The 24,484-nt window shown below is 43.3% G+C and overlaps 1 protein-coding gene across 5 annotated transcripts in view; it reads right to left on the bottom strand.

Moving 5' to 3' along the window:
• EPC1 (enhancer of polycomb homolog 1) overlaps positions 1-24,484 on the bottom strand; it is a 95,143-nt gene that overhangs the window by 52,771 nt on the left and 17,888 nt on the right. The window contains exon 1 of one of the 5 annotated variants that reach the window (XM_043478415.1): positions 13,589-14,139. The exons of 2 other annotated variants lie outside the window; for them this stretch is intronic. In XM_043478415.1, the coding sequence (XP_043334350.1) occupies positions 13,589-13,741 (153 nt within the window). In that variant the 5' untranslated portion in view covers positions 13,742-14,139. Of the gene's footprint in view, positions 1-13,588; positions 14,140-24,484 lie in introns of those variants that run through there. 2 more of the 5 variants (XM_043478413.1, XM_043478414.1) reach the window with 2 other exon arrangements.

Here is a 24,484-nt window from a genome sequence, read left to right as displayed (position 1 = left end):
CATGACTGCAGCAACTTATGCATTGGAGAAGGAAATGGCAACCTACTCCAGTATTCTTGCCTGGAGAATCCCAGGGACGGAGGAGCCTAGTGGGATGCCGTCCATGGGGTCGCACAGAGTTGGACACGACTGAAGCAACATAGCAGCAGCAGCAGCAGAATGTCTCATGTCCTCCTGATCTTAAGAGAAAAACACCAAAACCATAACTTAAATCCTACTTTTATTAGTCTACTCCAAAAGCTCAAAGGCAGTTAAGGCGGGTATCTGACTACCATTTTAGAATGTAAATAATCACAAAGTACCTGGATTTTTTCCAGAACTATATAAACATAAATTAAAGAAATGTTTGTGCCAGAAGATATTAAATTTTTGAGATACAACGCTGTTTCTTCTTTCCAGGGTCTTCAAGTGCACTGAAAGAAACATATAAGTGAATTTGCTTTCTAAAACTCCAAGTGACATCACCTAGGAAGGGTGAGTCAAGAAGGGCTTCATGAAGTTGAATAAACTTGGGGCCAGGAAAGGTATGTGGGGGTCAAGAGGCGCAGTGTGAGCAAAGGCAGATGTGAGGACCTCGGAGAACGTGGAGCACAGTATACTGAGCAGCAGTCTCCAAGCTGCCCCGATGCACATCCCCCGGATCCTACAACCTGGGGCCCCCTCCCTCCCACACTGGGCCAGCGCTGGTCTGTGTGACCCTCAGTGGTGGTGGTCACCTCCAGGACAGGTGATAAGATGGCAGATTCTTTCCGGGGCTCCTCCTACCCACCGTGGCACACTTTCTTTTGGATCATCGGCTCTAGGAGAAGCCAGGCGTCAGGCCTGGGTGCTGACTGCAACCTCTGATAGGTTCTGCAGAGGATGAGCCAGAGCCACCTGGTAAAGCTGCTCCTGGATTCCAGACCCTCAGAAACCGAGATAAGTGTTTGTTGTTGCAAGCGGCTAAACTCCGGATCAGCAGTTACGCAGCAACAGACAGCGGACACATGTGTTGGTACCGAGTGTCCTCACTGAGTAACACAAACCTAAATTATTGAAATGGTCTGGCATCAGACCACGGTCTTCGAGGACAGTGTTAGTGAAGAAGCTGCTAATAAAAGGCCCATGGTGTTTCACAAGGTGAGGTGAACATTACTAGAAACCAGGTGATTTAGCTAAGGTTTTCCACCAGAGAGCTGAAAGTGCTGCCTTGTTCTCCCGCTATGTACAGTTGGAAAAAAAAAAGAGAGAGAGAAGAGATAAACTAAATGAAGAACAGTTAAGAGAGCGCCAGGATTTGATGGTTTGGACTGTTTGCACTCTTCCCAGATTGCAAACAGTGCTCCTATTCAGAAATGGATTCTGAGTCAAGATCAAATGCAGGGCACTGAGAAAAACATGCTCTAAAAACTACGATGAGGGAGTAACTATAAAATATTTTGTTAAGGCCTCAGAAAGATCAAAGATGGTGTCTTAGAGTACCATTTGGGCCAGACAAAACACTGCTAAACAGAACTGTGTGCTTCAAAGATTCTCTCAAACAAACAACAAGGCTTTTAGGAAGCTTAAGGGTGTTTTCTCACAGCAGGAGCTCAAGGCTGAAAAAGGTTTATCACAAAGAAGTTCACGGGTGCGGCTTTTAATCAATGGAACAGACTCCAATGAAATTCATATAAGATCCACAAAAGTTTTTTAAATAATTATAAACACAGAAACATTACCAGCTTAACCTAATGGAAACAGGAGACAATACAAAAGGAAAAATGGCCGTTAAGAGTCCTAAAATTTTGGTAGGAAGCAAGTTAAGAAAACTCAGTAGCAAACAAACATGTTTTACCTTCAGGAGAAACAAAGGGTGAACCAAATGCCCCACGGGCAAAACTGAGAGCTGGGTATGAATCATACCCAGGAGCTGACACTCACCCAAGGAATTACCATCATTTGCCTGACTGGATTTCAACAATGCTGAGGACCAGAGACTCCTTGTGCCTACCAGCCCCACACTCTGCCTCCCCTTGAATAGGAACATTGTGTACCCCAAGTCTGACCCAATACTGCATATTGGTGGTGGCAGAGGGCGGGGAGCACATACCTTTTTAGCAGTACAGGTTGAGAGGAATTTGTACTTGAGACACTGAAAAAATTACATTTGAGAAGCTCAGCTGTACCTGAAGCCAATCTGGATGAGATCCTTATGCTGTAATGGGATGAGACTTCGGGGGACTGTGGGAGCAAGAATACTCTGCATGTGATCAGCTGCGGCAGCCAGCCTCCAATGACCCCCACCTACACTTTCCAGTGTTGGTTCTGTGACCAACATGAGACACCAGTGATGGTGTGTAACTTCCAAAATTAGGTCACAGAAGACTGTGCTCTCTCTCGGGTCCCCTCTCTCCTGCTACAGCCCTGACCAACAGCTTTACTGGGACTCTACGAAAGACCCCAGGCCAGGATCACCCACATGAGCTGGTCCTAAGATCCCCAGTCCTCAGACACTGTGAAACAGTTTGGAAGTAATCTGTCATGCAGCAACAGCTAACTACTCCAGGGCTGAAGGAGGGGAAAGAAGACTGGAAATGAAGAGAGTGGTCAGAACACACAGGGCGCAGGGAACCCCACTAAAAGGTTTCTGCATCTTATTCTATCAGAAAAAGGAGCAATTTAAGAATTTTAGACAATGAAATGACAACCAGACTCACATTTAAAAATACCACCTGGACAACTTTTGGGCGGTGTAAATCTGAAAACTACAGTAGGGAGGCCAGTTAAAGAGCAATTACAAACCCCTCAGGATTAAAAGGCATCCTAATCTTTTAACAGATTTTCTTAGATTCAAATGCATGGATGTACGTAAAGGAGCAGTCTCAAGAACTGAAAATCTGTGGAGCACAGACAACTACATGCAGTATCCTATGACAAACCATGATGGACAAGAATATATTAAAAAAAGAATGTGTGTGTATATGTATACAAAACTGAGTCACTTGGCTGTACAGCAGAAATCAACACAACACTGTAAATCAGGGATGCTTCAATAAAAAACTGATAAAAAATAAAATATCTAAACATCTTAAAAAAAGAACCACAAGCATCCCCATGACTTTCCAGAATGTTCTGAGGGTGAGCAAATGGCAGTGTTGAGAAGCACTGCAGAGGAGGGAGAGCTCTCAGACGTTCAGTAACAACAGTTAAGGCCCATCTCCTGGGTCCTGAAACAAGTGTGCTGCACAAAAGGACTGTTTTTCACAGATATTTTTACACAGTCATGCAAGAGTGACAGGCCTTAAAGTTCATCGAGCCACTGGTGTCTACCTAGAGGGACAACCCCCTCCTTTGGGCTCTAACCCCATCTCTAGCTGCAGAAGGATATTTTTAAAACAGTATTTATTTGACTGTACTGGGTCTTAGTTGCAGCACATGAGACTGTTAGTTGTGGCACGAAGGATCTATTCATAGTTCCCTGACTAGGGCTGGAACCTGGGCCCCCCGCTTTGGGAGTGCAGTCTTAGCCACTGGACCACCAGCGAAGTCCCTGCAGGAAGGTATTTTGTGCACCTGATGTTGGCTGGATAAATCCCATCATTATTCACATCCATTACCAACCGAGTTCAAGACTTAATAGCATCACTCTAGCTCTTACCACCATTTTCAGCTAATGTCCCCTAATCTAACCCAATCTTCCCCACACTCCCAAACTCTTCTCCTCTGTTCTCTAGAATTAAGATTTATCGGTAGGTAAACGCTTTACACTCTCAACTTCTTTCAACTTTCCCTCCTCTTCTCGCCCTATTTTGAGGCTGGAGCCCTTCCAAGCAGAAGCTGCTTATCTTCCCATGTCCCACAAACGCATAGATGGGTAAAGGTCCTCCTTGCCTCCCATTGCCTCTCCGCTGTCCTTCCAGAAACCGTAACCCGTCAGATGTTCACACCATCACTCCTTCCCGGAGTGGCCACATCCACCCTGCTGCTGTTACAGAGCTCACAGTCGTCTTCTCAACCACCCCCACCTTGGGCATCATCCTTAGTGATGGATGATACACCTCATACCATGACCCTCTCACCCTCACTGACTTACTTTTCCTCTATGCCCTCTCAGTCCCCGCTCCTGTGGTTGTTACCTCTAGACCTGCCTTAACCAGTAACTGCGACACCTCTGAAATCTAAGTTCAAGCATCTCACTCTGACTGCCACCCTCCTGACTTAAGTCTCACTCATTCCAGAAAGCCTCCTTGCAACAATGCTGTTTCAGGGCATCCTACACCGGCTCCCTGAGGTCTTCTTCCCTCATTACCCAGTTCAGACCCCAGGTCTATCGTGATTGTCTATCTCACACACATGGGTAATCTCATCCTTCTTTTCCCCTCCTTTGTACTTGCTGGGCAATCCTCAACTGTAGAAGAACCTTATTATACATCCACTTTAGTCTTGAACTCGAGTTGAATATTTGAATTCATATGCCCAAGAGAGTGGACTGGTCTCACTTTAAGTGTTAGTCGCTCAGTCATGTCCGACTCTTTGCGACCCCATGGACTGCAGCCCACCAGGCTCCTCTGTCCATGAGATTTTCCAGGCAAGGATACTGGGGTGGGTTGCCATTTCCTTCTCCAGGGGATCTTCCCAACCCAGGGATCGAACCCAGGTCTCCTGCACTGCAGATTCTTTACCGACCAGGGAAGCCCGGTCTCACTTTAAATGGTCACAAATACTGAGCCCCCAGCTGATTCATCAATCCTGTCACATTTCTCTAGTCAGTGAGCACCTCACACTCACCTTTGTCTCTCAGCCTCCCTCACTCTGAGGCGATGACCTCACCTCATACATCACAAAGAAAAGAAAATTGTAGGGAAAACACCCCCATCCTCCCACTGCCAATGCTCAAACCAGTGTGCCATATCCTTTCTTACTTCTAAAAAGGAAAAAGTACTTCTCCTCTAATCAAACCAATCCCGCCAAGATATTAATCCAGGGAAAGATAGTAAACAGTTTTTATGAACAAAGCCCTTGAGTAGAAGAGGAAATAGGATTATTTTATTCTTTTTAAAGACATCAGTCCAACTATTACATTAGTTCTAATAACTTATTTATAATAGCTATTTTAACATTTGTGTTTACTAATTCTATTATCTGGGTTATTTCTACATCTCTTTTGGTTGACTAACTCTTCCTTAGTTATTAGCTTTTCCAGCTTCTTTGCATATCTGGTGATTTTTTTTTTAATGGACACCAAACATTAAGTTTTATGCTCTAGGATCTTTTAGTATTCCTTTAAGCACTGTGAGGCTTTCTTCTAGGACACACTTATCTGAAATTAGTTGGCTCTTTTTGAGGATAGTGTTTAGTCTTTATTAGGGTGAGCCCAGAACAGTTTAGTCTAGAGCTCACTTGGCCCTACTACTAAGTAAATAACCCTTTGAGAACTCACATCGGACACCCTCTGCATTAGATCTTTCCACTCTGGTCGGTGAGGACACAACTCCCAGCCCCATGTGAGCTCCCAGGAACATCCCTCCTCCTTTCCAGCTGCTTCCCCACAGACAGGCTCAGATCACTTTTCAGCTGGAGAGCCCAGGGACCGCTCTGGAGACCTTCTCCTGTGGCCTGGGAACTCTTGAGGGAGTGGCCGGTGCAATGGGGGACTCGGCTTTGCTTCCCTACTTTGTGTCCACTGGAACTTTGGAACTCATTTAAAAAAAAATCATTTGTGGATTTTCCCATCCCCTCCCCAGCCATTTTTTCGGCTCCTTTCATAGCAGAACTATTCCAAGGAGTCATCCAAACTTGCACTGACCCTTTATCTTATAGTATTTCTTCTGTCTCAATCACGATTTCCTTCCCACCACACTATCAAGATAGGCCAATGGCATGTATTAAATTAAACGGTTACTTTCCCCTCACTCATCATCTCAGTGGCCATAGTTGACAAATGTCCTGCCTTTTTGAGACAGCTTTAGACTCACTTGCTTCCTAATTCTCTAAGAGCGTCTCCTCTATCTGAGCCTCAATGCAGTTTTAAGAAACACCCACATCCCAAAGGCTTTCAGATTGACAGTACAGCCCATGATGTCAGAATTGTACCTGCAATGCAGACTGCTCTAAGGCGTCACATTCTTGCACAGGCCAGCTAAATACAAATAAGAGGCACTGCAAACTGAGTAACTCCATCCTTCACGTACCCTCCCTCTTGCATTTTAACCTCGTCAGTAAGCCACCTAATCACCCATCCACCCAGCTGCTCAAGGTAAAAGTCAGGGATTACGACAGAGGATGAGATGGTTGGATGGCATCACCTACTCAATGGGCATGAGTCTGAGTAAACTCCGGGAGTTGGCGACGGACAGAGAGGCCTGGCGTGCTGCAGTCCATGGGGTTGCAGAGTTGGACACGACTGAGCGACTGAACTGAATCCTTGATTCTCTTTCTCCATCTACTATATTCTGATCTGTCAGCCAAGTTCTGTTGGTTCTACCTTCAAAATGTGCGTCTAGTCCATCCACGTCTCTTCTTCCCTACCATCACCTAGGTCAGAGCCACTCTTGCCCGGTACGGATCATTCTGCACACACAGTGACAATAACCTTGAAAAACAGAATTCAGATCATGTCCTCCCTTGTCTGAAACTCTAGAGATATATTACTTCATTTCAAAACAATCCAAACTCCGTGTAGTCGCCTATAATAACTCAGCAGAAATGGGCCCACCTGCCTCTGGGCCCTTCGCTCACACTCCCCAACCCTCTCCACAATGCCGCCGCTGCACTGGCCGTGTGCGCCCTACGCCTCAGGTCTGCCTGGAATGTTCTCCTTCAGATCCTCAGAGGGCTGGCTCCTCCCTCATCAAGTTTCAGGGCCCATTCTTTGACCCTCTCATGCAAAGAATTCTCCTCCTTCTACCTGAAACTCTGTACTGTCTTGATCCACTGCCACTTTTTATTCATTTGCTTTTTGTCTGTCTTCCCATTAGAATTCAGTCATTCAACTAAACAAAGACTGTACACTTACTATGTGCCAGGCATGATTTCAGGTGCTGAAAATACATCCATGAATAAAGCAGACACAAAGTCCCACCCTCACAGAGCCTGCACGCTAGTAACACAAGATCCATGAGAAAGAGAACTATTTGTTCACTGTTGGATCCACAAGACCTGTAACAGTCCTGGGCTCACTGTAAGTGCACAATAAATATTTGCACTCTGAAAGTAAATGAAAATGAATGATTTATCTATATTTTATTAGTCTTTGTACAATATAAATATACTTCAAAAATCTTCACTCAGCCATTAGAAAAATGATCAGATTCTTAACTTAGACTTCTAAACAGTCATATTTATATTTTCTTTCCCTTTCAGACTGCATTACTCTACAGTAATTACTTTTACAGTAAAAGCATGAATTTGCAACCCTCAGTACAAAATTCTGCCTCTAATTTCAAATTCTCCTAACAGTAAAAGTGTTCTGCATCCACTTATATTCTTTAAGTCCTTTAGAACACAAGCTTTCTAGACTAAACTGGAACTAATTACCCATGTACCCAGACTACTTTTACTTCTGTGTAAACTGTTTATTTGTGCAAATGAAGCCATCAACTAATTTAAAAAATTAATGATTATTTTATAAACACATAAAATGCATACGGGAATGGATCTAGTGCAGGGATAACATAATATACCCATTATCACAGGAAACCCTACTTCATCTTGCAGAGCCCTACTTCCATCTTGCAGTTAAGAAAACCCAGGTGCACAAGAGCACACAAACACAAGTGTACATATACACACACGTGCGCACAGCTGGAAGCTGGATGAGGCCTTAGCTCTAATAACTCCCAGTCTGATGCTTTCTCCAATTAATAATTACCTAAACTTAGAGACACAGCTTTCTATAACTACATCATACAATTCTCTAGGGGTAGGCGACACATCTACACTAGACAATTCTAAAAACAAAGGACTATACAAATGTTAAGTAGTTCTGAACAGCAACAGAAAGCAAGACCACACTGAGTATTCAATCAATATTTGGTAACAATGCAGTGTGTGTTTATAGCATCCTCACACACACTATCTGACACTCCTGAGCGCCACCTCCCTCAGGAGGTAGGTCAGGAGAGGCTGGCACATGAAGAGACTGAAATTCATCCTGTAAGGTTAAGCGACTTGTCAAAGGCCACAAATGTCAAAGTGCATCTTTCTCAGAGGATATAAAACTGGTATTTGTGATTCTATGATAATCAAAACAATTCATCCCAGTACAGAAAAAGATCTGAACCTATATTAAATCATACACAGAACATTTTCAACCTCAGCTTATCTTTCCCCTGGACTTATTCTTAAGGCTGTGTTGTATTTCTTCAGCCAGTACTTGCTATACTGAAGGAAATTCAACCAAAATGATTTGCTTTGATAATCTGTTGCAAAACTCCCAAACTCTCACCATGCATATTCAAAGTTGAATCAACTGTTTAAAGACAACCACTATAACAACACATAAATGAAAGGTTTTATCTTTTAAAGAACTGATTATATCTCTATTAATTAAAGAGAAAACTGAGATTATGGGTCACAGTAGCTGTATTAACTATGAATTTGTTTTTGGTTTTCATCTACCTACAGTGAGGCTGGTGGATAAAATACAATTCATATATTTAAAGGTACAAAGTCAGGTATCTGCTCTGTTTAAAATGCTGCAATTTCTCAAAATCATTACCTACAGTCACAGTGTTTAAAAAACTTGATCAAGGTAACTCCAAGTAATTCACTGAAAGTAGTTCAAACAAGTTATCTAAAGCATCTAAATCACTTGTTTTCCTGATGATGTCCCCCCAAATTGATTTATCCAGTTACTGTAATATATTAGTATAAGTCACACCTTAACGGTTCAAAAGCTCACTTTAAAAGACACAATCTAGTTCAGCCTGCATATTTCATCCTTTCAATACTGCCTCTGCACTTAGAGACTCAGAATTCATTTCATTCCCAAGTTACAATATAAAATTCTCATTTCCTTGTGGGTTGTCTTCTTTTAAGAAACAATCACAAACCACACTATCATTCCATGATATAAAACATTATCCTCTGCTTTAAAATTATGTTTTAACCAACTGCTGATAACGAATACCCTTTTCAGAAAAATTGAATCACAAAGTCAAGAATCCACACCTTCATATATATCAAATAGAACTCTTGCCATTACATACATATACATCCTCTGATACTTTACCATTACTATTACTACAGACTATGATTTAGTAAAACCTAATCTGTTTCAGATAAAACATTAGGAATGGCTAGTTTAATATTTAATTTTGGCCACAAATTTATGAACCTGATTATTATTCCTTATTTACAAGATTTAAGCTCTCCTTTATTTAGCTGGTACTTTTAATTAAGTGTTGTTGATTAACAGAAAAGGTAATAGTTCTGTATAAACTTCATTATAGGTCACAAGCACCCACCAAACACCATTAGATGCATAAGCCCATTAGTTTTCAGTCTTGTTTTGTGAGAAAATGAAGTCTGATTACAAATGATACTAATCCCAAATCTAAAATATCAAACCACACACTGAAACAAGAGCTAATATTAACACTTTAGGCACCAGGCCTGACAGTTTTCAAGAGGCTCCTTTAGTAGGTAAGAGTCCTCAGTCCTCCTACGTTGCTGAATCAAAAATATCTTGGGCAGGACACAGAGCTGAAACTAGACTTTATTACTGCTTCTCAGTTATCTTTGATTTTAACTGATTATTTGATACTTAATGGAAAAACCCCAAATATTCTCCACTCCTTTCTAATTCAAACTAGCTGTAAAAATTAAGCTTTGCTTCTAGTGCAATTGAGATTTCACATATTTCTTTTCACTTACAATGCAGTGCACAGAATAAACGAATCTAGATTCAGGACTAGGAAATTTTGGGTTTCAAAATTTTAAAGAAAAATAGGATTCTTAGTTTCTTTTAAAAAATGAGAAATCGAACTTTTAAACATCACAGTGATTTAAATGTTTTTATAAAACAGAAAAATATAGATTTTTTTAATAAAGTTTTGAAAATGGAGTGCTTGACTACTTTTCCTCTTAAGAAAGATATGTACCTATGCCCAATTGAACCCCTAATTAAAAACAAAAAATACCTACCTGGCTACTTCATAAACCTGATTTTCTTAACTTTGTATACTGGGCCAGTAAGAACAGTTTGAAGAAAGAAAAGATAGGTGTCTGAGACTATTTTGTCTGGTGAGAACCCTACTAAAACCAAGTGTTGGCCTGTGATGGCTGGGTCCTACTTCTAACAGTCCCAAAGGTGGCTGTGTAGGACAATAACAAGGCGAGATCACTGTAAACATCTTAATTACATCACACATCTTACCAGAACCAGTCTTGGTGACAGAAGAGAGTTTAAGCCTCCACCCTTACAGTAAGAGTCACAGTCTGGCATCCCAATGGGAAAAAAAAAAAAAAACAAACAAACCCCAAAACTACTAGAGGAACCAAGCAATTCCACTGTGCTGAGCATCACTTTAAAACCTCCTTTTTCAGAATGTCCTTTCTGAAATGAGAAGTATCCATAAAGGAGAATTTTAACAATGGAAAGCTCCAATTTGAACCAAAATAAGTCAACTTTTAATAAAAACATTTGATAGTACTGATACCTTGGAAAAACTATCCTTTCATTTAAAGGTAAAGCCATGGCACTAAGTAGTACACAACATTTCTTAGAAGATGATAATCTTAAAATGCTAAAAAATTATCATGGTGCAACCTCTGGCCCTGCTATTTAAATTTTTGTCCCTTTTAACCCCAAAGAGACTTATTTCATATCTAGAGCTGACAGTCTATTGATTTCCTATGATTTGAAAATTACTTGTTATTCATTAAACCAAGCCCTTATCAACTGTTACTTTATGATGTAGCAAGTTACAAGGTATAACATTATACCAATTCAGACAATAAATCTCTAGCATCTATGATTCAGTCAAGTTCTTTAATTCATTACAATCTGTAATTATTTCTCAATCTTCATCAAAAAAAGGACTGAACAACTAAGTTCTAAAGTTGAGTAAAATTCATGTTTGGAGGGGACCTTCTACTTAAAAGTTGTTTTTTAAAAACTAAGAGATATGCCTAATTAAGGCAGTGCATTCAGCTTATAATGTAAAAATTAAATGAAAATACATTATTTTCTGTGTTTAGACCTAGCATTTCTGCCACATTTACCACAGAAACAAAATATGGTAACAATTACCAGGAATGGTTCACACAACAATTTTAATAAGGTGACATATACACAAAACTGCTCTCATCTAATTCTGTCCCATCTTTCATGATCAACTCCTGACCCTAACTAATGTGTCAGAGGCAGAAGTTTTAATCTTTTGTCTTTATAAGAAGCATATCCTTCTTCAGCGAATTATCAAAAGGACAGTTTTTCTAAGGTTAACTCAGTATTCAGTTACCTTTATTTGTGCTTAGTATACGTTTTCAATATCAACATTCTACTGTTAATACTGTGATTGGAGCTATACAGCCGCCTCTGGCCAGCATGAACCATAGGACTGGAGAGCAGCTGTTCCACCTGGGCCTGTTTACATTCTTCTATTCAGGATTTATTCCTGAGGTCTCTGTTTCACTGGTCATAGTTTTGGTTGGATGTGAAGTGAAACAAATTCTAAACGGATGATAGGAGAAGGCAGTCTGAGGGGGGGGGGGGGGGAACCCTAAAAACTAGGGACTTTACATGTTAGAAAATAATAAACGTCAAAATTCTTTCAGTGAATGAAAATTATCTGTAAAGATTTAGTAAGCTTTGGTACTTCAGCTGGGTTCAGCTCTGATTTCAGGCTGTGCCTCTTGAAACAGTGCAAAGTGTGCAAAGAAGCCAGACTTCAGTATGTTTCTAAGTGTTCTGTGTAGTGCTATCTGTTTTTATCAAAGCTCTCCAGTTCCTTGGAGGTAAAACAATGGCCACAACTTAATTTCCAGGTCAGTGTTAACACGACACCCCCAACTTGAAAGCATTATTTGTAAAACTTAAGAAACAAAAAAAAAAACCAAAAGACAAGATTCTGCAGTCACAAGTACTTTAATTTTTAAAAACAAATCACTTATTTAAAAATAAACAAACGGCACCATTCTACTCTTAAAAGTTGGGAACAAGCAAAAGAAATTAGGAGATTCTGTCTCATAGGTAACGTGCTCGGAGTCAGGACTAGACAATCTCAACTACTACACACACTAAGGACACTACAATCCGAAGGAAGAGTCAACTGTGACAACTCTTTGACTTTAAAAGGTTGAACAACCCAAATAGTTTCAACAGCTTTATTTTCAAAATCAACAGTACAGAGCAAAATTTCTACATTAAAAAAATTCCGTACAGTCCCAAATAGAGGTATTACAGTATAGTTTTCCACCACAAAATTGTAGTACCAATCCAGCGACTCCTCGACTTCTTGAACTGTCAACACACTGCCCCCTGTTTAAGTGGTTGTACCTGAAAACCAAGGTATGCAATTCCTTAGAAGGCACCGGGCGATACTGACAAGGTTCTGGGGGAAGCGAGAGGAAGTCTTGTGTCTGAGCCCAACTTCCACGACCAGCGACAGCCACAGCTACGACACAGTGTCTGTGAGCTGTCAACATTCAAACACTGAAGCCCGCCCATGGAAAACATCTCCCGGTTAAGATTTCACTCCACTTGAGTTCGGTGATGGATAAGAAAGAACCCTTTTTCTAAACGGAGATCTGTTAACATCTACTTAGACTGGCTCTTGTCTCCCGTAGGTTGAGAAACCAGCAATCAGGCGAACTTAGATTTTTATTAGGAAAAGAAATGAGAGAGTTACACAGGCTTTAGAAGAGCCACGGAGTTCCCTTCAAAATCTGCAACATGTTCTCAAGGATCAAAGAAAAAGTCAGGAGGAGTTGGAGTTGACAACCCTCCGATTAAGTAGGACTCGGAGGAATGGATGCAAAAGTCCCAGAAAGAGGACGTAGGACGAAAGTCGGCTCTGGGCTGCTCGCCGACCCCGACCTTCCGCTGCAGGACGCCCGCCTCCCCCGCCCGGCCTCTCGGCGGGTCCACGTGGGCCGCGCAGCCCCGCCAGCCTGCGGGCCGCCGAGAGAGCACGGCCACCCGAGCGCCCGGAACCTGCGCTCCCGGCGCCGGCGGCGCGCGAAGGTCGAGCCGGCCCCAGAGCGCCACCCAGCGGCCCGCCGAGAGGCCTGCAGGCAGGGCCTCCGCGGCCCGGCCGCCGCACCCCCCGCCGCCCGCCCGCTCCCTCTCCGGATGCACAAGGCCCAGCCCAAGCGCTCCGACCACAAAATGGCTGCCGGCAGCCTCGTCACGTGACCCCTTTGTGCCTTTCGGGCGCCCGAACTCCGCGGGCCCCGGGTCCGAGGGGCCAGGGTCGGCGGGTGGCCCGAGAGGAGGCCTCGCCGGGCCGCGGCGGCCGGGGGGCAAGGCCGGGGGCCCCGGGGTAAAGGCCCGGCCGGCGACGGGAGTCGGCGGCGGAGAGAAGATGGCGGCCATTTTGTGTGGGTCTGCGCTCCGCCGCCGCCGCAGGCAGCGGAGGGAGCGGGGCCCGGCGACGGGTCGGACAGGGGAGTTAACACGTACCGACTCCTCTTCCTTCTCCATTCCGGTGGGCATCTGCGGCACGGCCCGGTTTATCGAGGCGTATTCGTGCAGGTCGGGCAGATCCTCACAGCGGAAAACCGGCAGCGGCTTCGAGGCGTCTAGCGCCCGCGCCCGAAACGACAGTTTACTCATCTCAGGCGCAGCAGATACCTCTCCGCTCTGGGGAAACGGCCCCGGCCAGCGGGATCATGGAGAACCGGGGGTTCGGTCCCCACTCGCCCACCGCTGCCGGGGACTGGAGGGGCGGAGCGCGGAGCCCGCCGTCCGGGCACTCAGAGCCGCCTGGAGGTGGGAGGCCGAGACGCTCCGCTCCTCTCTCGCTCGCTCTCCTCAATACGCCATGGCCAACATGGCGGACATTAAAACTCCACTGTGCGCTCTTCAGCCAACCCCAGCCATTCCCCACACTGCATCGCGCAGCGGCGCGGGCACGCGGGGGGGGGAGGGCGCGGGCTCGAGGCCGGGCGCCGGCACGGAGCGCGCGTCCCGCCAACCCCCGGCGCCCGGCCCCGCTCCCCCGCGCCCGGCGGCTCGGCCCCCGCCCCCGCGGTCGCGGGCGGACCGGCCGGGTCGGGGCGGCGCGCGGGGCACTCGGACGCCGGGGACCACGGCCGGCCTCCCGCCCCGCGCGCCCGCCGTCCCGCGCTCGCTCCCGCCGGCGCCGTTGGCTGACAGGCTAGGGTGCAGCGAAGCTACAGCCCCCCCGCGCGCCAGCTCTCGGCGCGGCGGCGGCCCCGGGCACCTGTCAGCGCCGGCGGCCCGGCCCTGGGTGAGGGAGCGGGCGCCCCCAGCCCCGGCCGGCGCGGCGTCTCAAGTTTTATAACGAAACTACAGACGCCATTCGGGCCGGGATGCTACTTTGAGTGAACTTTTTAACCGGCCATTATCTTTACGTGTAAGGAAACGCTGGACGGTATTTGGTCGTCTCCGCTTGGATCCTGGGTCAGTTCCCATCATTGCGCTCAGTGTAAACAGGAGGCGTCCTACGTTTGCTCCAACTAGGGTTTTGGTGGTTTTATTTTTTCATCCTGCATTTTTATCGACCCACAGTCAAGTTTATTGTCATTGAAGCCAAGGGAATAATAATTATTGGGCGCCGTAACCCTTAGGGAAAAAATTTAAAAGCAAGACCTAGTTCACATTTTGAGAGCCGATGATTTTTCTGCACTGGAAGAAAATGTTGCTTCAACATAACCATGGATTGACACTTATTTTTACCTTTACTTTATTGAACCATGGGTTGACACTTATTTGCCCTCTGAAAAACGTTTTACAATTATTTGAAGATTACTTATAGCACTCCTGCCAACCCCCCCCCCCAAAAAAAAATTTAGAAAGAAAAACTATTAGGAGAGTATTTAGATGGATGTGATGGCTACCATGTGGTTTATATTACACACGAAAATGAGTATCCAGAGAGCCCTCTCCAGCAGAATATTTTAAAAACCCGAAAGACTGTTGCGGTGGTTTAATAGGTTTGGCAGCAAAATTTCAAATATTCACCGAGATCCAAAAATGCTCTGTACCTCCGCTTTTCTCCCCAGGGGACACATAATAAAAATAATCACTTCTTAAATACTGGGTTGGATGGGAACTGTTATTAGCTTAAGGCACAGGAGCAAGGTGATATCTTTCAGGCTGGTTTAGCTACCACCCGTTTGGGGTGGGGAGAAGACAAGGAGGAAACAGGATTGCAGTTCTCCAAAATTATCATCAAACTCAAATACTGACAGCTCCTGTGTAGCAGACATTCACCTACAAGTCTTGTACTAAGAGGATGCATTTACTGACTCAACCAGCAAACTTTTTTTGAGACCTCAGGGGCCCTCTGAGTACCTGCTAATTATTCAGTGGGGCTTCCCTGATGGCTCAGGGGTAAAGAACCCGAGTGTCAATGCAGGAGACTTGGGTTGGATCCCTGGGTGGGGAAGATCCCCTGAAGAAGGAAATGTCAACCCATTCCAGTATTCTTGCCTCAGAAAGCCCATGACAGAGGAGCCTGGCAGGCTACAGTCCACTGGGGTCTCAAAAAAACTGGACAAAACTTAGGGACTAAACAACAACAAACGACAATTACTCAGCACCCACAGGACTCCCAGAGGAGCTTACGTGGTTGGAGTAGGACCCATAGATGGAAGCTGCCACACCTGAAGTAAGTGTGAGGATGAACGCTCAGGCTGTTTGGGACCAGGCAGCAGTGGCACCCAATCCGTGGGGAGTGGCTCTAATGAAAACATTCGGGAAGGATTTTTGGAGGAGGTGATATCAGGGTAAAAACTATGTAGGTTACGTATGGGTCAAGGTTGCAAAAAAGAAGAGAAGAAAGGTATCTTGGGCCAGGTGAGCAGTTCATGGGAAGGCCCAGGGCCCTGAGAGGGTGTGTCACACTCAGGGATCCTCACCACACCATGGCCCATGACAGTTGCTTAGCCACGTTTAACAATTCTGAAAATACTGGCTGAATATTTGTATGGTAGGTCTCGCCAGGCTACATATTGTATTTCTGGAAATCCTAACAGAATTCAGTTGATTCAGGAACCTAGAACTAAAATAGTCTTAAATCATGACTGAAGCACCAAGAAAATGAATATATATATATAAAATACATATACATATATGACCCTCATTAAAACAACAGTCTATAGGGACTCCCTGGCGGTCCAGAGGCTAAGACTCCATGCTCCCAATGCAGGGGACCTGGGTTTGATCCCTCATCAGGGAACTAGATCCCGAATGCTGCTACTAAGAATTTGCAGGCTGCAACTAAACATCCCGTGTGCCACAACTATGACCCAGTAGAGCCAAATAAATAAATAGATATTAAAAACAATAACAGCCCATAGATAACATTTTCTATATCCTACAATAGATCCTCTGGAGAAGGAAATAGCAACTCACTCCAGTATTCTTGCCTGGGAGCCTGACAGGTTATATAGGGTCACAAAGAGTTGGGCACGACTTAGCAACTAAACAACAACACAAACAATAATGGGCACTATACAACTAAGTTCCTTGTTCAATAGAAATTCTAGACTCACACTTCATGGAGGGTTCAAAGAGATCCTTACAAATTAAGCTTGCCTTTTGCAGGTGATCTGCCTGCCAGGAAACATTTTCTTTCTGCCACTGATCCCCATTCAGCTCAATGCCCTGGATTTCTGACTTGCAGATCTTACTTGGTTCCCAAAGGCCCATAGATTGCAGTCCCAAACCTCTTACATTCATTCAGTTCACTACCCTCCCTCCTATGGGGCAGGGGGTGTGGCAGTGAAGGCTCCAGTTTAATTTTCCTCAGCATCCTTTATCCAACCAAAAAGTCACCTGCAAGAATGACTAATCCTACCCTGCCTTTCACTTTTTCTATTCCCAGCTAAAACTTCCTTTTTCTTCCCCTATGTATCCCCAACAAGAGTGATATGAAATTCTCCATCTTGCAAAAGATACATACTACTAACATGAAGCTGTATATACGAAACTTTCCCCAAAGGGAAACTTTTGGTTGGGAAGGAATTTGCAGTATTTAATACAGTTTTGGATTGATGCCACAAATATTTATTACATAACTAGGCAACACAGAGTACCATCATTGCAGAGGCTATAAATACAATACTGATAAAGGGATGTCCACTTAACAAAATGAGCAAAACCAGGCTGAGAGTGACATGTAGTGCTCTGGGAGTTCAGAAGGAAAGCAGTCGGTTCTAGGTGTGTTGATCAGACATTATGGGGAAAACAGCACATTATTTGGTTCTGAAGAATGACTACTATTTCAACTGGTAATGGGAATGAAATGGTAGAAGAAAAGGTCTTCATAGAAGAGGGCAACTCTATGGACAGAAAACGGGGATGAGAAAGTTGACTTGGCCGGGGTTCAGCAGGTGACAACAACCCAGGTGTGAGATAAAACGGTCAAAAACTTGGGCAGAAGGGACAGGAGTAGAAAGGACAGAGACATGTTTTAATGGCAATAATAATCACATACTATCATCATCACTTTGAAACCTGATTCATTTCGACTTGTTTCAAAAATAGAACGTCTGGGACTTCCCTGGTGGTCCAGTGGCTAAGACTCCATGCTCCCAAAGCAGGGGACCCGTGTTTGATCCCTGGTTGGGGAACTAGATCCCACATGTTGCAACTAAAGATCTTGTGCACCGTAATTAAGACCCAGAGCAGTCAAGTAAATAAACGAAAGAATATTAAAAAATATATATATAGGACGTCTGCTTAAACAACAATTGAGAATGTGTCAAATGCTATAGCTCTGATGCTGTACTTTGCTGTATACAATAAACCTGAAATACAGTTCCTTCTATTAGTTTATACCCAATATGAGCCCAAGTCTTAGTATTTCTTTGAAATTGCATTTAGGATTTGCAGCCTTATTTCCATTCCCATTGTTTTCACCATCAGCCCAGCTCTCATCACTTCCCACCTAGAAACAACCTCCAGTCCAAGTCTTCCTTCAGTCACTCATTCCTTCAATAAGCCTTGGTGAAGCTTCTGCTTCATAGGAATCTGCGCTGTACTCTCCTACCAGTGCCTGGTGCGGATCAGCAGTGGCTGGTGGAGGCTGTGGGTCCCTGGGGCTGTGTAGATACAGTACAGACTGCCCTTCAGGGATTCGCAGAACCCTGCATGCATGCGTGCTCAGTCATTTCAGTCAGGTCCAACTCTTTGCAACCTATGGACTGTAGCCTGCCAGGCTCCTCTGTCCATGGGATTCTCCAGGCAAGAATACTGGAGTAGGCTGCTGTGCCCTCCTCCAGTGGATCTTCCCAACCCAGGAACTGAACCCATATCTCCTGCGTCTTCTGCATTGTAGGCAGGTTCTTTACTCACTGAGCTACCTGGGAAGCCCTTGCAGTGCCCTGCATGCCCCCAAATCAGGGTGGCTAAAACCCCACTTCCGCCTGTGTCCTCCCTTCCCCAAGTCATTTATTCATCTTGCTCATTAGACAGAGCCATTTTGGGGAGGAGGGCATGGTTGCTGAGGCCTCATAATTTTGCCTCACTCTCTCCAACATTATTTCTCCTTAACGCTTAAGACAAACAAGCTCTTCACTCTGGCTGGTTCGTCTCATCACCATCTTTAGAAATCAGCCAAGTCTTTTCTGCCTCCAGGTTTTTCTTTATTCCTTTCTCTCTGTTCTCCCTGTCCAGCTTCAGACCATCTGCTTCTAGCTACTGAAATGCTACTTCACAGGAATGTTTTGAAGATTAAATGAAACAACCCATGTCAAGCATTTATATGGTCTCTGGCCCACAGTAAACATTCAATAGATGTAAGCTATGTTATTATCCTTCAGAATCCGACTCAGAGATCACTTCCTTCATGACACTTTGACATCACTTCTCTCGGTTCTAATTTCCTAGTCCGAAGAATGAGCAAGTAGTTAGGTGAATTCAAAATCATTCTTAAGTCTAGGTCAATCTTTCTCATCTCTGAACTTTTAATATATTGTTCAATCAGTAAGAATAGTAACTACCATTTATCGAGCATTTACTCTGTGTCAGGCCATGGAAAAGTACATTTTAAATGTGTCATCTCCCTTAATTCTCAATATCTATGAAGCGCATCCTGTTAGAAAGGTTGCACATCCTGCCTGTGATTACAAAGCTGGTGAGAGGTAATGCTGAGTCCAGAATCTCTGGGTTCTGATTCCACACTGGGGCCTCCGAAACCAGATTAACTGAAGTGAAGAGTGAACTGAGAGTCAGCTTGGGTCAGGAGAGAGAAGGAAAGGATGTATGTGCGTGTGGCTTTTCAGGTCATCACTTTTGTCGTTGTTGAAGATGGGAAAGATGTGGGTATGTTTGTTTGTTGACAGCAAAGAATCATGTAAATAGATTAACTTTAGCATGGTCTTCCTCTGAGACAGGAAGGAAGGAAGGCAAGAATGGATAGTAATCTAATGAAGTTAAATTCTCATTGATGGGACGGTAAGATTTTTAAAAAACCATGATTTCAGTTTGGGAACTGGAGTCCAGATTCTTCTTCCTTTCAAGCATTCAGCGAATCTTTTCTGGATGTCTACTGAGAGGTAGACAAAGCTGAGAGCTAAGAATAAAGTAAGATACTGTGTATTTACTTTGGGAAATGTGAAATTAATTTCTTTAAGATGTGTAATGCACCATGCCCTCAACATTAAAAATTATACAGTGCTTTAATTGAGAGCACTGTGCCAAAGGACTAAAAACATTTTCACCTGCAAGAATCATTTTCCTTCACTTTCTTTTTATTTCATAATAAGCTATAGAAAGAAATGGCGTCAAGTAATTCTTCCAACATAACATTAGGAAAATACATAACATTAGGAAAATAAAAAAGAGAAGCCTTTTATGATGTGCTGTATGTTGGAAAGCAAATGTTGCAATTAAACAGCAGCATTTTTAACAGGTTGTCACAGAAACAATATCTGAATGGCTGATTTCTCTACAGAGTTGATTTATGCATGAAATTCTGTATATAGTCTTTAAGAATAACGTCTTATAGAAAATAAGATAGTTCAGAATACATCCAGAAACAGTCTGTCTCTACCTTAAAAGAATAAAAGGCAAATTATTAACCCTAGCAAACTACAGCAGGACAGACTCAAAATTATTTCAGTTTAACTGTATCTCCAATATACATGACTAAAACCAAACATGTCTGTCTGGGAATCAATTAGAATTTTACAAAATCTACAGAATGGTTTCAGCATTTCTACTGGGGTTAAGGAAAAAAAAAAAAAGACAATGACATATGATACATCTTATTATGTAACATAAAATCCTAAATTTATAGAAAACCTATTCCTAGCAGAGCAAGGATTTTGCCAAAATTTAGACCACCATCCCAGGTCCCCTAAATCCAATCTTTCCCTCACCATCCTAGGTGTGCAGCTGAGGAGTCCTCCATGGCAGCATTTTAATGAGGACACTACTAGATGAAGCTGGGGAAGTGGCCATTGTGTGTTTAGCTGCTTAGTCGTGTCCAGCTCTTTGTGACCCCATGGACTGTAGCCTGCCAGACTCCTATGTCCACGGAATTCTCCAGGCAAGAATACTGGAGTGGGTTGTCATTTTCTTCTCCAGGGAGATTTCCCAATCCAGGGATTGAACCTGGGTCTCCTGCATTGTAGGCAGATTCTTTACTGTCTGAGCCCCCAGTGGCAGGAGGCATAAATAGGAAATCATCTGGAACTTAAATAATCATTTAGTACTTAAGAATGTCATATATACTAATTTTCTAGAAGAATAAAAGTCCATCTTAGAAAATTAGAAAAATTGAAAAAATTAAACCACATATACTAAAAATTTTGGGGAGTATTTCTCTAAACTGGATTTTGATAAATTATTGTTATGTTATTGAATCCAATGACTGGCACTCACTGACAAGACACTGTCTGTAGCCTGGGTGTGGGTCCAAGTTTGTAAAGGGCAGAAGGATAAAAATGAGAGGGAGGGGCCAGGGAAACAGAGGAACGTCTGGTGCCTTACAGTCTTGAGCCCGTAAAACATACTAGTTGAGTGTGACACAGATCAGTCATAGTATAAACAGTACACGAGGGGTGAAGGGATGAAACTTAGAGAAAGAGAAAAAACTGCTCATGAAGTAGAAATTTGTGCTGAAACATTAAGTGAAAGTTACCAATGGGTGGTAGACAAAGAAAGATGGACAGGGACGAGGACATTCAAGAGAGAGACTGTGTGAATTCTCATTGCGCACCATGACCCAAGAAAGGAAATTACGTCTATTAACATAGTCACCTGAAACATTGGTGAAATAAACATTTTACTTTCACTGGATGTATTCTTCTTTACCATACATTGAGTGACACTGTGTCAGTTGCTTAGATAAGCACCCTGGTGCATCCAGAGAAAGGAAGGGAAAGTGATTTCAAAGCTGAGGAGTGAGGTGGCAGGTGTGAAGAATGATTCATGGAGCAAGGAGAAGGGGCTAGGGACGGGAGCCCCAGGGAACACCAACAGCTGGGAGACAGCGGAGGAAGAAGAGCAAAAGAGGTGGGAAGAAGCCAGGTGACCATTCAAGGAGGGGATCAATGAGGAGAAACCAAAAGAATGGGGAGGTCCCTGCAGACAGAGCAACCCTGATTTCTATCAGACAGCGTGGGCAGGAAATTCACTCTGGTGAGCCGAGACAACTGTAGGAGTCACAGGCTGAGCAGTGCCTGCAACATGTTAATCATTTACCAGGCAAGTCAAGCCAGGTCAAGTTTTGAACTGCCTTCTTGTGAGACTTTTCTTACGTACTTGCTCACAGGAGAGCGAGCGCCTGGAGGGCAAAAAAATAAATCAGGTTCTGGGACACATCATCCGCACCTTCCATGTTACACATTAGCAGAAAATTAATTGCATTATGTCTCCAGTCTTCACAAAATCCTGGTAACAAGAGGAAGTAAATCATATCTTCCATCTTTAAAATTGCAAAAACTAATAAACAAAAGACCAGCTGGACTTAAGTGAGTTACTGACCAGGGTATATACACCACACCTAGATCTTAAAATTTCTTCTGAATTAGGCTTGCCAAACACTAGACTCATCAGCCATAAACAACTCAAGGACACTGTGGTAGCACATATATTTGGACATATATTTTAACTTTAATAGATTTATTAACAAGGCCTGTTAACTTTTTTGGCGTTTTTATTCCTTCCAGTCTTTCATGGCTTTGTCTTTCACTTTCTTGTTTTATAACACTGGAATAATATTGTCTATTATCTTGTAATCCTCACTCCTCAATATAATTCGAGATAGTCCCACTTCATTCAGTATTCTTCCCAGATGTTATCTTAGTGTTTTTCAGAAGTATGTTTCATAAACCACTAATCTGAGAAGTTATGTTCTGAGATGAGAGTTCCATAAAGAGTTTCATATAAAACGAGTAAGTTCAGGGAAATAACTGCCTCTTTAAAATATATAGAGGCTCACAATGTACAGGCTCAAAGAAGTCTTGCAGAAATACTGATGCTTAGAACAGTATTTTCCAAAGTTATCTCACCTTGCAACCCTTTACCATGTACTATCAGTTACCTCGTTTTATAAAAGTACATCTTGGGACTTCCCTGGTGGCTCAATGGATAAGAATCCGCCTGCCAATGAAGAGGACATGGGTGTGATCCCTGGTCTGGGAAGATCCTACATACCGAGGAGCAACTAGGCCTGCAAACTCTAGAGCGCATGCACCCTAGAGCCCATACTCTGCAACAAGAGAAGCCACCACGATGAGAAGCCTGTGCACCACAACTAGAGAGCAGCCCCTGCTCGATGCAGCTGGAGAGAGCCCATGTGCAGTAACAAAGACTCAGCGCAGCCAAAAATAAAATAAAACTTCGAAAACAATATTAAAAAAAAAAAAACCGCACACCTTGGGAAATTCTAACCTAGGCAATTCAAGGAAACAAGTTTTTTCTGATCAAGTTATTTAATTACTTAAGAAGTCTGACATGAACTTTGAAAAAGCATAAAATTCTTATAAATGTAAAAATGTATCTGTGTTACCACTTCTTAAAATTTTTATCCTGCTAAAAACAGTGCAAGTAAGTCAGGCCCTAGAACTGTGCAGGTTGCTATACTTTGGCAATACATTTGGTGTTTAATACTAAATTAACTGAAATGCTTAGCTACATTTCTTTCTAAAAGTTTCTCTACTAAAAAGGACATATGGAACTTTGATTCAGAGATTTTTTTTACTCTAACTTAAGTGCTGTGATTCATGGGGTCGTAAAGAGTCGGACACAACCGAGCAACTGAACTGAACTGAAGCTCTTGGAGCTGCAGTTTCTTCATCCATAAAATGGGACTCTTAACACAATGTATCACATAGGCTGTTACACTGATTCAGTGAAATCATTAGCAAAGAATTTAGCATGGACCTGACACAAAAGTCATTCATGCTCATTACACACGAGCTATTTTTTTAAAGGATATTTTTTATTCTTTTCCTGTTAATAGATCATTTTACTTTTCTGAGCTTTATTTTTGTACACTTAGTATAAAACATAAGACTGATTGTAAAGGTTTCAACACTCTTAGCTAAAGAAACAAAACAAAACTAAGAAATCCTTAAATGAAACCAGAGACCAAGATACATATATAAAATAATCTATGTAAACTATTATACCCATCTTCTAGAATCTTTCTGTTTTGTTTCTATGTAGGAGTTTTGTTTCTAATGTTGAAATCTACAAGGAGCTCTGCAGTACCTACCCCTCTCCCACCCCTTCCACCCCCCCCACCCCCCCACCCCCCCCCCCACTGACAATTGATTCACCAGGCTGTTGCCCAGTGATGGCTTAATCTCCAAATCTAGTCAAGCAAGCTCTCCAGGGGGTCAGGGCCTCTTTGTACAGGTTGCTACCCTTTCTCTCAGGGTGAGTGCTTTGTGTAAAAACAGTCCAGAGATAAATAACATTTTGCATTCAAAGTAGCAACATAGCATAGTGAGATACAGCATTAACTACTAGAGGGAACATCAGCTTCCAGGTTGAAAGGTCCAGATGCTAATCTCAGGCCTAGCCTTTACCAGCAGCATAAACCTACAGGAACGATTTCATCATGGGGCCCTAAGCATCTCGTACACTTGGACTGGCTTCCCAGGTGGCACAGTAGTAAGAATCAGCCTGCCAGTGCAGGAGATGCAAGAGACTTGGCTTCGATCAGTGGGTCGGGAAGATTCCCTGGAGGAGGAAATGGCAACCCACTTCAGTATTCTCACCTGGAGAATTAATGGACAGAGCCACAAACAGTCAGACATGACTGAGTAATATGACATGCTTGGTCTAAAGAATACTTTTTCTTCTCCTTCTTAGGCCAATATGAAGAACAAACATACTATGGTTTAAAAAGAAAAAAAACTTTGATAATTGCAA

The sequence above is a fragment of the Cervus canadensis genome, chromosome 10 (assembly GCF_019320065.1).
Source record: "Cervus canadensis isolate Bull #8, Minnesota chromosome 10, ASM1932006v1, whole genome shotgun sequence".
NCBI lineage: Eukaryota > Metazoa > Chordata > Mammalia > Artiodactyla > Cervidae > Cervus > Cervus canadensis.
This window is presented reverse-complemented; position numbering and strand designations above follow the sequence as displayed.